Source organism: Hemicordylus capensis, chromosome 3 (assembly GCF_027244095.1).
Source record: "Hemicordylus capensis ecotype Gifberg chromosome 3, rHemCap1.1.pri, whole genome shotgun sequence".
NCBI classification, from domain to species: Eukaryota; Metazoa; Chordata; class Lepidosauria; order Squamata; family Cordylidae; genus Hemicordylus; species Hemicordylus capensis.
The window spans coordinates 281521417-281533974 of NC_069659.1; the positions used below are offsets into that span (position 1 = coordinate 281521417).

The window sequence follows — 12558 nt, forward strand, 5'->3', positions numbered from 1 at the left end:
TGTCTAAAAATGGATGTTTAAAAAACCTTTAAGAAGTGCACGGAGTGTGGCAGAAAGATTCCATCCACTGACCACCATGACTCCTGCCTCTTGTGACTTGGAGAGCACCCTAAACCAGTGGTTTGTAAAATCTGCACTTCATTCTCCAAGCAGACGTTGAAGAACCGTGCCCTCTCAGGCCACCAACGCCAATGCCTAAATCTCTGTCGACATCACCTTTGATATCAACATTGATGTCAGGGATTGCACATGTGCAGTCTAAATCCTTGACGCTAAGAGCTACTACTTCAGCATCATAGGATGTCTTCAAATGTCTGAAAAACCTCCCTAAAGGGCCGACTTGGGTGCATCAACACAAACATAAAAAGAAACATAGGTCTTCAAAGGAGGCCCAATCTCCTCCTCCCTTGAAAAAACACAGGGAAAGAATACCAAGATCCCCTTTGAGATCAATGGCAGGTATGCCCTCACCTTTGGGATTACAGACACCTTGTCTTTCCCCATCACTGTCTAAACAGTGCAACCTCCATCCAGCCACTCGACACTAAGGCAACATCCGATCAAAATCGGATTGACATTGAGGGAAGTTATCTGCTCTCCATTGGCTACGGTCTCACCTACTCCTCAACCTTAGCTTCTGTCTCCAGCAAGGACACCAATATAGTCCCCTTCAACACCAAAGGAGACAACCCCTCGGCATCAACAAACCACATTGCCAGTGGATTCTGTCATCACCTTCTAACCCAAAGAGGATCCACATAGCGCAGAGGCTGTCCTAGATCCAGCTACTGCTAAGACGTTGCTGCCCATCCTAGACTCCCCTGACAGCACCCCATTGGGATCTACCTTCCATGGTTTCCTATCCCAAAGGTTGGATATCGGATCCTATGTGGATCCTTGACATCGAAGAAATTCCAATATTGATACTGAAGACTCTATCAATGTTGCCAGTACAACTAACCACAGAGAGACCTTCAGTGTCAAGACCAATATCAACAACAACTACAGTTCTGGTGTCGACACTCTCAGTATTGCCTACCAGAAACCATGGAGATGTCCAATGGAGTATCACCCAGGGGCTGATGGGCCAGAGAGACTTAATACACGGCAGTGGTTTTCATCATTCCCTTTCACTGGGAATGCCATCCGATTATGCAGAATACCAGCTTTGGAAGGCAAGCGTTTGGAAGTACCAATGGCTGCTTTCCTTCACCCTGGTACTTCTAAGACCTTCTGCACCTTCCTTTACCACCCAGCTGCCTGTCGGATTGTCATCTGGATTACACCATGACCCTCCAAGTTTCCAACATCTGCCACAACCGTTGGCAGTTCCGATTTTGACATTTTCCATACCTCTGATGACACAGCGTTCCTCGGTCACTGTTCAGACTCAAGTCTTCCACTGTGCCTCGGGCCAAGACTGCTATTCAGGATTTCTAAGCTGTGTCAATTCCACATGCTCCATCGCCAGTGGAGATACATATGCTCCTATGACCAGTGCTACTACTCCACTAGGAACTGATACACCAGCTGCCACTTCCTCTGAAAAGGATTGTGGCTCAACTACTGATTCAGAGAATGAGTCACTAGTACAAAACAACCTTCTGACCCACTCTCGGATGTTCCACCTTAACCGTCTACATCTCCACATGCCCTATTACAGGTACATGCTCATTTCAGAGATGGCACAGGCTTTGGGGTTGGACATTTAAAAACCTACTGTGGACTTGAAGGACCCAGTGTATGATCTTATGGCTACTGCTCACTCAGCTCAACCAGTAGCTCTACTGATGCTGTCCATCATATCTAAGGCAGCACAATCGTCCTGGGAGGTCCTACAAACTTCTACACCAACTTCAAAGTGCTTAGAAGGCCACTACAGGGTTTGGGAGGGTTTGGGAGGAGGACAACTCCTACCTACTGAAACACCCTGTCCCAACTCTCTTGTCGTAAACTGTGCTTCCACTTCAAAATCGGGTCATACATCAGACAAGGAGGGCAGAAAGATGGATGTATTAGGAAGAAAGGTCTAGGAAGAATTGACAAACATCCAGTTTGTCAATTCATATTGCCAGCTATGCTGCCTGACGGCATGTTACATTCATTCTCTATGGGGAAAGTTACAGCAGGAGTCAGCCTCACTGTCACCTGAAGAATTTCAACATCGCTATATGGAGGTGTTTGCGAAATCAACCGCAATCACACATCAACAACTTAGCAATAGCAAATTCAAGCACTTGTCAGAGACTGTATCTTGCACAATGGAAACAGCAGTTTCCAGCCAGAGACATGCTTGGTTGAGATCTATGGCTCTCCAACAGGATATGAAGGACCAAATTAAATGCCTGCCTTTTGATGGCAAGGGCCTCTTCTCTTACACCACCGATACAACCATGGAATCTCTTAAGAAATCTAAATACATGACATTTACCACTATGGCATCAACATCTTACTCCTCATCTCATTATCACCCTTATGGGAGTCAGCACACCACCTATAAACAGCAAGACCACAAGGACTACAGGAAACCATACAAGCCTTACTAATTACAAAGCCTTTGGGCCTAAATAAATAAATAAATAAATAAATCAGTGATCCCATACAACCAAAGATTCCTCCAAGCAGTCTCTTGGATGTGGGAGACTGTCCACCACCATCACCTCCACAAGCTACCAATGCACATACCATCAGCTTGGCTTTTGCCAATACCATCAAACTGGCAAGCCATGCCCTAGCATGGCAGCACATAACATCAGATCAATGGGTGCTATGCATTATTGCCACTGGCTACGCAATAGAGTTCAAAACTTTGCCAGTGTTCTCAGGCATAAAGTTCACACCAGCAACTTGTACACTGCTGGAGGATGTGCAGGTTCTGTTGGAAAAAGGGGCTATTGTTCCTGTGTGGTGGACTCAATGAAAGGGTGGATTCTACTCCCGCTATTTTCAGATCCCAAAGTGGGATGGGGGAATCCGACTGATGATGGATCTCAGGTGGTTGAATCTGTATATTGATAGATGTAAATTCAGGATGATAATGTTGCGAGTCACCTTACCACTAGTTTTCAAGGAGAAGCAGCTTGCAACATTGGATCTCAAAAGGCTGACTTAGATATGATGGGCAGCATCGGTAGAGCTACTGGTTGAGCTGAGTGAGCAGTAGCCATAAGATCATACACTGGGTCCTTCAGGTCCACAGTAGGTTTTTTAATCTCCAACCACATTGGTATTGAGATCAACATTGGATCTCAAAAGGCTTTGCAAAGGGATCCATGGGAGACATCTTTCAGCACCACTGGCAAAAGGACTCCTGTATGTAGTGAAACTTCTCCAAGACAGCACAAGTTGCATTCTCATCTCCCTATGGTGACCCCGCCCACCATGGTTTGTGCCACTACTCAGATTGACCAAATTGACATACTTCCACCTGTCTCAACATCCCAACCTTTTGACCAAGATCAGAGACAAAGTACTACATCCAAGTCTACAGACTCACCGCTTGACAGCATGGAGAGTCGGCTACTAACAAAGATAATACTTAATAATTGGAAACCTTCAACTAGGTGAAACTATTTATTCAAGTGCAAGCACTTCTGCATCTATGCTAAATCTCATAGTTTTAAACCCCGTAGGGCAATGATACGTCAGTTGCTCCCTCCTTAAAAAAAAACTCTGGTATTGTTATAAATCTGTTGGCACGGCTGACCCAACAAGATTTACAATCCCTTCAGCTCTATTTGTGCGAGTCAAAATAAAGTTCTGTGGCTAAGAGAAGCAGCTTAGTTGCATGAACGAAAGCAAAGAATGACTCTCAAGATAAAGTATTATAAACAAAAGAAAGTCCCTTGAAGCTAAACTAGGAACCCCCTCTACAATAACTGAGTAATAACTGAAATAACGGAGCAAGGAAGAACAGAACAAGGACAGGCTGAAACGGAAGATTGAGAAAGTACAATTACAAGAAACTGTATCCGAAAAAAGGCAAAGTTGCTGACAGTAATCTGTGCCAAGAACAGTCTGCTTAATATAGGGCTCAAGATAACCGGCAGCCAATCAGGCTTTCCTGACTCAGCACTTCTATTTCCTCTCTTGTGAGATCTTACGCCTGCGTGTCTCCCACTGAGCGTTTCTCTTGAGGTGTCTTCTTAACACAGGTGAAATTCTAGCTTCCTCCTGATCAGTCTTCTCAGCTCTCATGTCTGCCAGCTGTTCCAACTCAGCTCCAGAGTCTGCTGTGCCTCTGAGCCTGTACTCCCAACTGAGTCCTCCTGTTCCTCCTCTGACTCTTCTGACTCAGAGGTCTGAGCCATGACAGGTATGGCCAATATTTCTATCAAGATTCATCTTGCTGCATTGTCCTTGAAACATGAGGGCTGGGATGGTAAAACATTATTCTCACATTCCGATTGCAAAAAATTCCTAAGAGAAATCAATAACTTATTCCCTCCTGTACGTAGACTCATATAACAATGGAGCCTCTCATTAGTATTGTCTACTCTAATGGAAAAGCCTTTTGAATCTCTTGCAACCACTTCTTTGAAATTACTGGCTTTGAAGTCTGCTTTCTTAGTGGCCATAACCACTGTGTGCGGGGTAAGTGAGTTGACGGCTCTACGCATTGATCTACCTTATATTCAATTCTCAAATAAGGTAGTTATGCACATGGATCCAAATTCCCACCAAAAAATTGTAATGGACTTCCATTTGAACCAGGACATTCTGTTACCTACCTTCTTCCAGAATCCAGCAACTCCTCTGGAATGATCTTTACATGCTCTGGATGTATGAAAATGCCTCTTCTTTTACCTAAAAAGAACAAAGGACTTACATAATACCAGTCACCTCTTTGTGACCTTCAAGGGCAGAGCTAAAGGCCAAGTGATTTTGCCAAAGACTTTGACATTGGCTGGTGGAGTGAATTTCAATGACCTATGGCTACAACAAATGCAGCCTCCACAGACTATAAGGGATCATTCCACAAGAGCATATGCATCAGCAGCAGCTCACTTAGCGGGCATCAAGATTCAAGACATCTGTGCTGCTGCTACTTGGTCCTCTCATATGCCTTTCATTAAGCATTATGCAATACATCTTCGCTGTGCTGCAGATGCGTGTTTTGGGGGATTGTATTAAAATGGATGTTGCAATTATTAATTCTCGCGCTACTGCACCCGCCTCCTTAAGGGAAACTTGCTAATCACCCATTGCTTATGAATGGCAATGGATTACAATCCAGATAAACAGGTTGCTTATCTGTTACCGATGATCTGGCAGTGACCCATTGACATACATAAGACCCTCCCATACCTCCCCACTGCAGTAGACACACACACACACACACACACTTACTAGTGACTTCACTATGGATGATCGTATATCCATGGCGGTCATCGAGAAGCCGACAAAATGGCACCCTAACCGCTGATACCAACAGACATTTTGAGCATGTGGGCCAGGCCACCATGAGGAGCTAGTGAATCCATCTGCAAGGTCAGGCGCAGTACCCCATTGCTTATGGGTGTAAATGGATCATCAGATCACCAGATCATCAGTTACAGGTAAGCAGCTTCTATTTTTCTGGCACTGGAACATAGACACATCTAAGACAAACTTGGCTGTAGTTCATTTCCAGGTTCTAAGCTTTATGGCAAGCAGAATCTGAAAAATCCTTGGTTACACTGAAAGATAAACATAAGCCGATGCCATCAGCCACCAAGAACATGAAAGAAAGTCCATTAAACAACTTAATGATCCTTTCATATCTTTAGGCCACAGTATAAAGCCTGAGAGTTTATATCTCAGTCCAAAATAAGCCCAAGCTGCAGCCCAGATCCAGTGTTACATCATCAGCTAACCATCTAGCTCACAGTGATGCTGGAGGCGAGAAGTATCAAACCTCACTACAGGCCCTTGCAGGTAGGGGAGGAGTAAACAAAGCATTCTTCATAAGATCTGCTTCAAGAGCAAGGGAGAGGAAATCCCACTCTGGATAATCTTAGTCCGCTGATGGATGAAAATAATATTAACTAGCTGAACCTGCACAGAGCATCTGTGCAGTAGTTCACTTCCTTTTGGGGGTTATTTGGGAGAATTTGTTTGGCTGGTCCTCCCACAGCTCTCTCACTCGCTCTGTCCCCCCCCACAACTGCTCTCTTGCTCGCTCTGCCCCCCACACAGCCTCTCTCGCTCGCTCTGTCTCTCCTCCCACCGTGCCTCTCTCTCTCTGTCTCTCCTCCCACCGTGGCTCTCTCGCTCTGTCTCTCCCTCTCGCTCGCTCGCTCGCGCGCCTCGCTCACTCGCTCTGTCTCTCCCCCCGCGCGCCTCGCTCGCTCGCTCTGTCTCTCCCCCCGCGCGCCTCGCTCGCTCGCTCTGTCTCTCCCCCGCGCGCCTCGCTCGCTCGCTCTGTCTCTCCCCCCGCGCACCTTGCTCGCTCGCTCTGTCTCTCCCCCCGCGCGCCTCACTCGCTCGCTCTGTCTCTCTCCCCCGCGCACCTCGCTCGCTCGCTCTGTCTCTCTCCCCCGCGCGCCTCGCTCGCTCGCTCTGTCTCTCTCCCCCCGCGCGCCTCGCTCGCTCGCTCTGTCTCCCCCCGCGCGCCTCGCTCGCTCGCTCTGTCTCTCTCCCCCCGCGCCTCCCTCCTGCCCCACTCTCTCTTGCCCTTCCCCTCCCTGCACTGAGTTCTTTACCTCTGCTGCCACAGGCCTTACCGGGTGCCGGGTGGCCACAAAGGGCCCTGCTGCTCCTCCTCCCAGGCGGCAAACAGGGAAGTTTTGCCGCCCGGTTCCCTCCCGCCCTGGCCTCCCACGGGTGCCTTGCCTCCATGGGCTAGCTGGCCTCCGTGGCCCGCTGCCTGGCCTCCACGGGCAAGCTGGGCCCACCGCCGCCTGGCCTCCGCGGGCGGGGCAGGCCCGCCTGGCGGGCCCGCCTCTGGGCCAAGTACCGGCTCCGCGGCCCACCGCTTGCCTCCACAGTACACTCCCCCTAGCCTTCAGCCGCAGTCCGCTCTCCCCCCAGCCTTCAGCCGCAGTCCGCTCTCCCCCCAGCCTTCAGCCCCAGTCCGCTCTCCCCCCTGCCTTCAGCCCCAGTCCGCTCTCCCCCCTGCCTTCTGCCCCAGTCCGCTCTCCCCCCTGCCTTCTGCCCCAGTCCGCTCTCCCCCCAAGCCTTCTGGCCCAGTCCGCTCTCCCCCCAAGCCTTCTGGCCCAGTCCGTTCTCCCCCCAAGCCTTCTGGCCCAGTCCGTTCTCCCCCCAAGCCTTCTGGCCCAGTCCGTTCTCCCCCCAAGCCTTCTGCCCCAGTCCCCTCCCCCCCAGCCTTCTGCCCCAGTCCCCTCCCCCCCAGCCTTCTGCCCCAGCTTGCTCCCTTCTCCATTTTTCCCTCTTTCTCTCTCATTTTCTCTCTCTCATTCGTGCTTCTGCCCCACCCCGCCGCTTTCTAGGCTGCTTGTGTTTTCCCCGCTGGCGTTGCTGCCACCTCCTTGGGCAGCCAAGCGTTCAGCCGGTTCCTTCCTGCATTGCCCTCCCTCTAGTGAGCGTCTTCCGAAGCAGCCAGCCGTTGCCAGGCTCCACCGCTTTCTCTCCCCACAGCTTCCCCCCTCCCCCACCCCAGTCCGTTCAGTTCTCCTCTCCGCTTGCCCGCTTTCCTTCTTTTCCTTTCCTCCCTAAGCGGCCACTTCCCTTGCCCAGCCAATCCGGCGCGTCCGCTGCCCAGCCAATCCGCTGGGTTGCCGGGACGCATCCCCACAGAGGCACGTCTAGGAGAATTAATATAATAGATGGTAAAGTTCCACTGTTCCTTTCTAAAATTCAGAACAGAAGAGACAACAAAGGAAAGGGATGAAAATTAAGTAAGGGAGAAAATATGAATGTATTTCAGTTACACAAGCTTCTTTAGAGTGGGGGCTACGGAAACTAAGGGCTCATTAGAAAGGTAGTTTTTGAGGGGCGTGTGTGTGCCAAAAATAAGTGAGGTGGTATCTCACAGGTATTCTGGGACACAGAAAGGTCTGAGTTCTTTGAGGGAGCAGGAGACCTTCAGATGACTATAGGGGTGGATCTAACGCAGTGAAGGTTATGAAAAAAAATCTATTGGGATATACTGTGGAGAGATGAAGTTGCTGGGGGGATTATGGCCATGTAGTGTATAGAAGTGACAGTCTCTGCATAATGCTGTCTGGAGATAATAGAATGTCCAACACTCTACTTTTTTTCTTAATTGTATGACATCAGCGGTGTGATGTTACCTCTTTGATTCATAGATTACTTGGAAAGATCAGCAAATCACTGTTGCAGATAAGACGACACCAAGCAAACAATTTGGGCGGGCTGCCCTGCATTTGTCACCTCATCACAAGTGGTTAGCTTCAGTTGCTGAGAGTGGAGTATTATATATCCATGATGCTACATCTCTGGTAATTTTCAGTGTTTAGCTCACATTAAACCTGTGCTCAACAGAGCTTTCAGAAGAATCTGATAAGTGTTTAAGCTAATCATTTGCATGTTTAATAAATGTATCCACATTGCTCTGTCTTGCTTATTCTTGTTCATTCAGGAGATGGAGAGCTGGTCCTGTGGTAGCAAGCATGACTTGTCCCCTTAGCTAAGCAGGGTCCACCTTGGTTGGATATGAATAGGAGACTTGATGATGTGATGTGTGAGCACTGTACGATATTCCCCTTAGGGGATAGAGTCACTCTGGAAAGAGCAGAAGGTTCCAAGTTCCCTCCCTGGCATCTCCAAAATAGGGCTAAGAGAGATTCCTGCCTGAAACCTTGGAGAAGCCACTGCCAGTCTGTGTAGACATTACTGAGCTAGATGGACCTACAGGTGAAACTTGGAAAATTAGAATATCGTGCAAAAGTCCATTAATTTTAGTAATGCAAATTAAAAGGTGAAACTGATATATGAGACAGACGCATTTCATGCGAAGTGAGATAAGTCAAGCCTTAATTTGTTATAATTGTGATGATCATGGCGTACAGCTCATGAAAACAACAAATCCACAATCCCAGAAAATTAGAATATTACATGGAACCAAGAAGACAAGGATTGTAGAATAGAACAATATCAGACCTCTGAAAAGTATACAGTGTACTGTGCTTGATTGGCCAGCAAACTCGCCTGACCTGACCCCATAGAGAATCTATGGGGCATTGCCGAGAGAAGGATGAGAGACATGAGACCAAACAATGCAGAAGAGCTGAAGGCCACTAATGAAGCATCCTGGTCTTCCATAACACCTCATCAGTGCCACAGGCTGATAGCATCCATGCCACGCCGCATTGAGGCAGTAATTGCTGCAAAAGGGGCCCAAACCAAGTACTGAATACATATGCATGCTTATACTTTTCAGAGGTCCGATATTGTTCTATTCTACAATCCTTGTCTTCTTGGTTCCATGTAATATTCTAATTTTCTGGGATTGTGGATTTGTTGTTTTCATGAGCTGTACGCCATGATCATCACAATTATAACAAATTAAGGCTTGACTTATCTCGCTTTGCATGTAATGCGTCTGTCTCATATATCAGTTTCACCTTTTAATTTGCATTACTGAAATTAATGGACTTTTGCACGATATTCTAATTTTCCGAGTTTCACCTGTATGGCCTGACTCAGTATATGGCAGCTTCCCATGTTCCTATGTACTGTGGTTGCAGGATGCAAATATATTGATAGTTGATCTTTTTACCTTGTAAGTTGCTTCTCAGTTTCACACTTCCTAAGTTGGCTGGCAAGACAGACTACAAATTACAACAATTAAATAAACTGGGACAGTGCAGATGTTGCATTCCCGACCTCTTTACCTTGATTAAGAGATTAGGAACCTACCTCAGAATCTTATGCTCTCTCCCTTCAGCCACTCTCCTCTCCAGCATTTATCCCCAGGCCAGCAGGTACAAATGCTATTTCTCTCTCTCTCTTTCTGTCTGCCAAAGGATATTTTAGCTCGTGAGCACTGCCATTCATACAACGGACGGGGAATCAGATCGTTGGCATTCTCACTGGACGGTCAATCTATTCTTGTCAGTGGAATGCAGGATAGAACACTTGTTTGTCTGAAATGGAAGTATGTATGAGTTGAAAGATACTTATTTATGGCATAAAATGTTTGTGTTTGAACAGACAGATTTAGAATATATAAGAATATAAACTATGATGGGAAAGTTTTGCATCCCTTGTACAAGACTGTAGTTATTTGCATAAGAAGATCGTAGTAAACTGACTAAGGTGTCTAATCAAGGAGAAATATTATTTTTTGGAATTAGAACAGCTATCAAGATCCCATTTTAAAAGATAACCAAAGGAAAGCAATTTGTTACACATCATTATTTTAAAAATATTAAACTATTTCCTTAATATGGCACAAATTATAAGAAATTGATTTCTTTCATTTTAGTGGTGTGCAGCTGTTGTTATATTAATATCTTCTATTCAAGCTGCCTTCTTAACTCCCTTTCTTATGCAACAGGAGAAAGGATAGGATGATACCCTGTGGGTCCACTCTCCTCTGAGAATATCTTGGCATGATAGTGAATGACTATGCAACACTAGTCTTCAGGATGTTCTTGCTAGAAATAAGTAGAAGCAATTCTGCAAATGCTCAGCAGCCCCCACAGCTGTCACCAGTGCCACCTGATCAATAGTCTCAGTGTCCACAGAAGGATTAAAGATCTAAATGACATATCACTCATTTACCATGACAAAACCAGACATTAGCCCTATTCAGACATTATAAAAACTCTCCGCTGTAGCCATGTACAGTGGGGCAAAGAGAGAGGAAGCCCCGCCCCTGCCACATCAGTCACCCACACACCCCATTGCTCACACTTACAGTGAGGCTCATCTGAAAAGGACAGAGACTTACCCATGATGGTAGGCATTCCCATGATTGCAAAACTGGATTGATTCACCCTTGCAATCATGGGAGCATCCACCATCACAGGTAGGGTTCTGCCCTCTTCAGACAAGCCCCACTGTAAGTGTGAGTAGTGGGGCATGTGGGTGGGTGATGCAGCAGGGGCGGGACTTCCTCTCTTTTTGTCCAGCTGTACATGGCTACAGTGAGGCATTTTAATAATGTCTGAAGCTACTATTGTCTTATTGCTATGTATGCAGCTTTGACCTACTCTATTAGTAGCTAAACTTCCCTTAGTTACTGCCTGCTTTACCACTACCACCTTAGATGTGTCTTTTTCTGTGGGCCTGATGGATTGTTCTTTGTGTCTGAATGCATGAGTATTTTTGTTTGTTTTTGTTATATCTTGTGGCATTTCCTATAATATTATGCCCTGTATCCATTTCATAGACTAGTCAAGATTTCTGAAAAAAGTAACTCTTGAAGACATCAGGGAGAGGGAGTAAAATTTCAGTATTTTGCTTGTTTAAATTTGGCATGCTGATATAGAGTTCTAAAGCTGAATTGGGGGGAGGGGTTAGCTACTAATTGCAAACATGTGAATTTCTGAGCATTATTAGATTCTCAGTTTTTATACACTAAATGTCACTTGATATGTTTTTCAGGGCCCTCCCCACCCCACAAATCCACATAGATTATTGTTACTATTTAATAGCAACTTAAATGTTATTATTTGTCTCTGTTCTCTATTGCTGCGTTGCAGGATCCTTATCTATCCCCAAAACGTTCTTGAGGTGTTTAATTACCAATGCTAGCTGATATCCAGGCTTATGAAGTCGGGGTACCACATGAGAAGTGCTGTTGCTGCCGATGGGTTCAACTAACACAGCACCAGTGCTCACGCAGAGGGTGGGAGCAAATTTTGAAGACATCCCCCTTCCCAGAAACTCTCTGTGTGACCCTCAGATACATTTTTTCGGATAGCACAGAACAGTTCCAGAGGAAAGGGAGATTGTCGAAACACATACACATAGGAACATAGGAAGCTGCCATATACTGAGTCAGACCATTGGTCTATCTAGCTCAGTATTGTCTTCACAGACTGGCAGCGGCTTTTCCAAGGTTGCAGGCAGAAATCTTTCTCAGCCTTATCTTGGAGAAGCCATGGAGGGAATTTGAAACCTTCTGCTCTTCCCAGAGAGGCTCCATCCCTGAGGGGAATATCTTACAGTGCTCACACTTCTAGTCTACACACACACACACACACACACACACACACACACACACACACACACTGGTGCTGCATCCAGCAGTAGCGTAAGCATTTCTCATGCAGCATGCATGTTTCATTAATCTGGATCCCAGCTGCTATGAATTACTCTCTGTAGAAACTGAGAAACTCTGTAGAAACACCACAAAACATAAAATGTGGGATGTTGCCAGGAATGTTCCCAAATAGCAGGCTTTACTGTGGGTTTTCTGTGAGACTTTACTGTGAGTTTGAAAAACTTGACACAAAATAACTGACACAACAAGTGGATTTTTTTACCCCAGATATATATCAGACTACAATAAAAAACCCCGAATTGTATGTGAAGTGCTCTCTGATAGTTTGCAGAGACTTCAGGGTACATTTGGCAGATATGTGAACGCACACCTCCATTCCAGGTGTGAAAAACTTCCAGGAGATTTCTGAGATATTCAGGGTC

At 46.3% G+C, this 12558-nt stretch overlaps 1 protein-coding gene across 3 annotated transcripts in view; it reads left to right on the forward strand.

Moving 5' to 3' along the window:
• Positions 1 to 12558, forward strand: part of CFAP43 (cilia and flagella associated protein 43) — a 105466-nt gene that overhangs the window by 45035 nt on the left and 47873 nt on the right. For all 3 annotated transcript variants that reach the window (XM_053306438.1, XM_053306439.1, XM_053306440.1), the window contains 2 exons: positions 8250 to 8402; positions 9930 to 10060. In XM_053306438.1, the coding sequence (XP_053162413.1) occupies positions 8250 to 8402; positions 9930 to 10060 (284 nt within the window). The remainder of the gene's footprint in view (positions 1 to 8249; positions 8403 to 9929; positions 10061 to 12558) is intronic.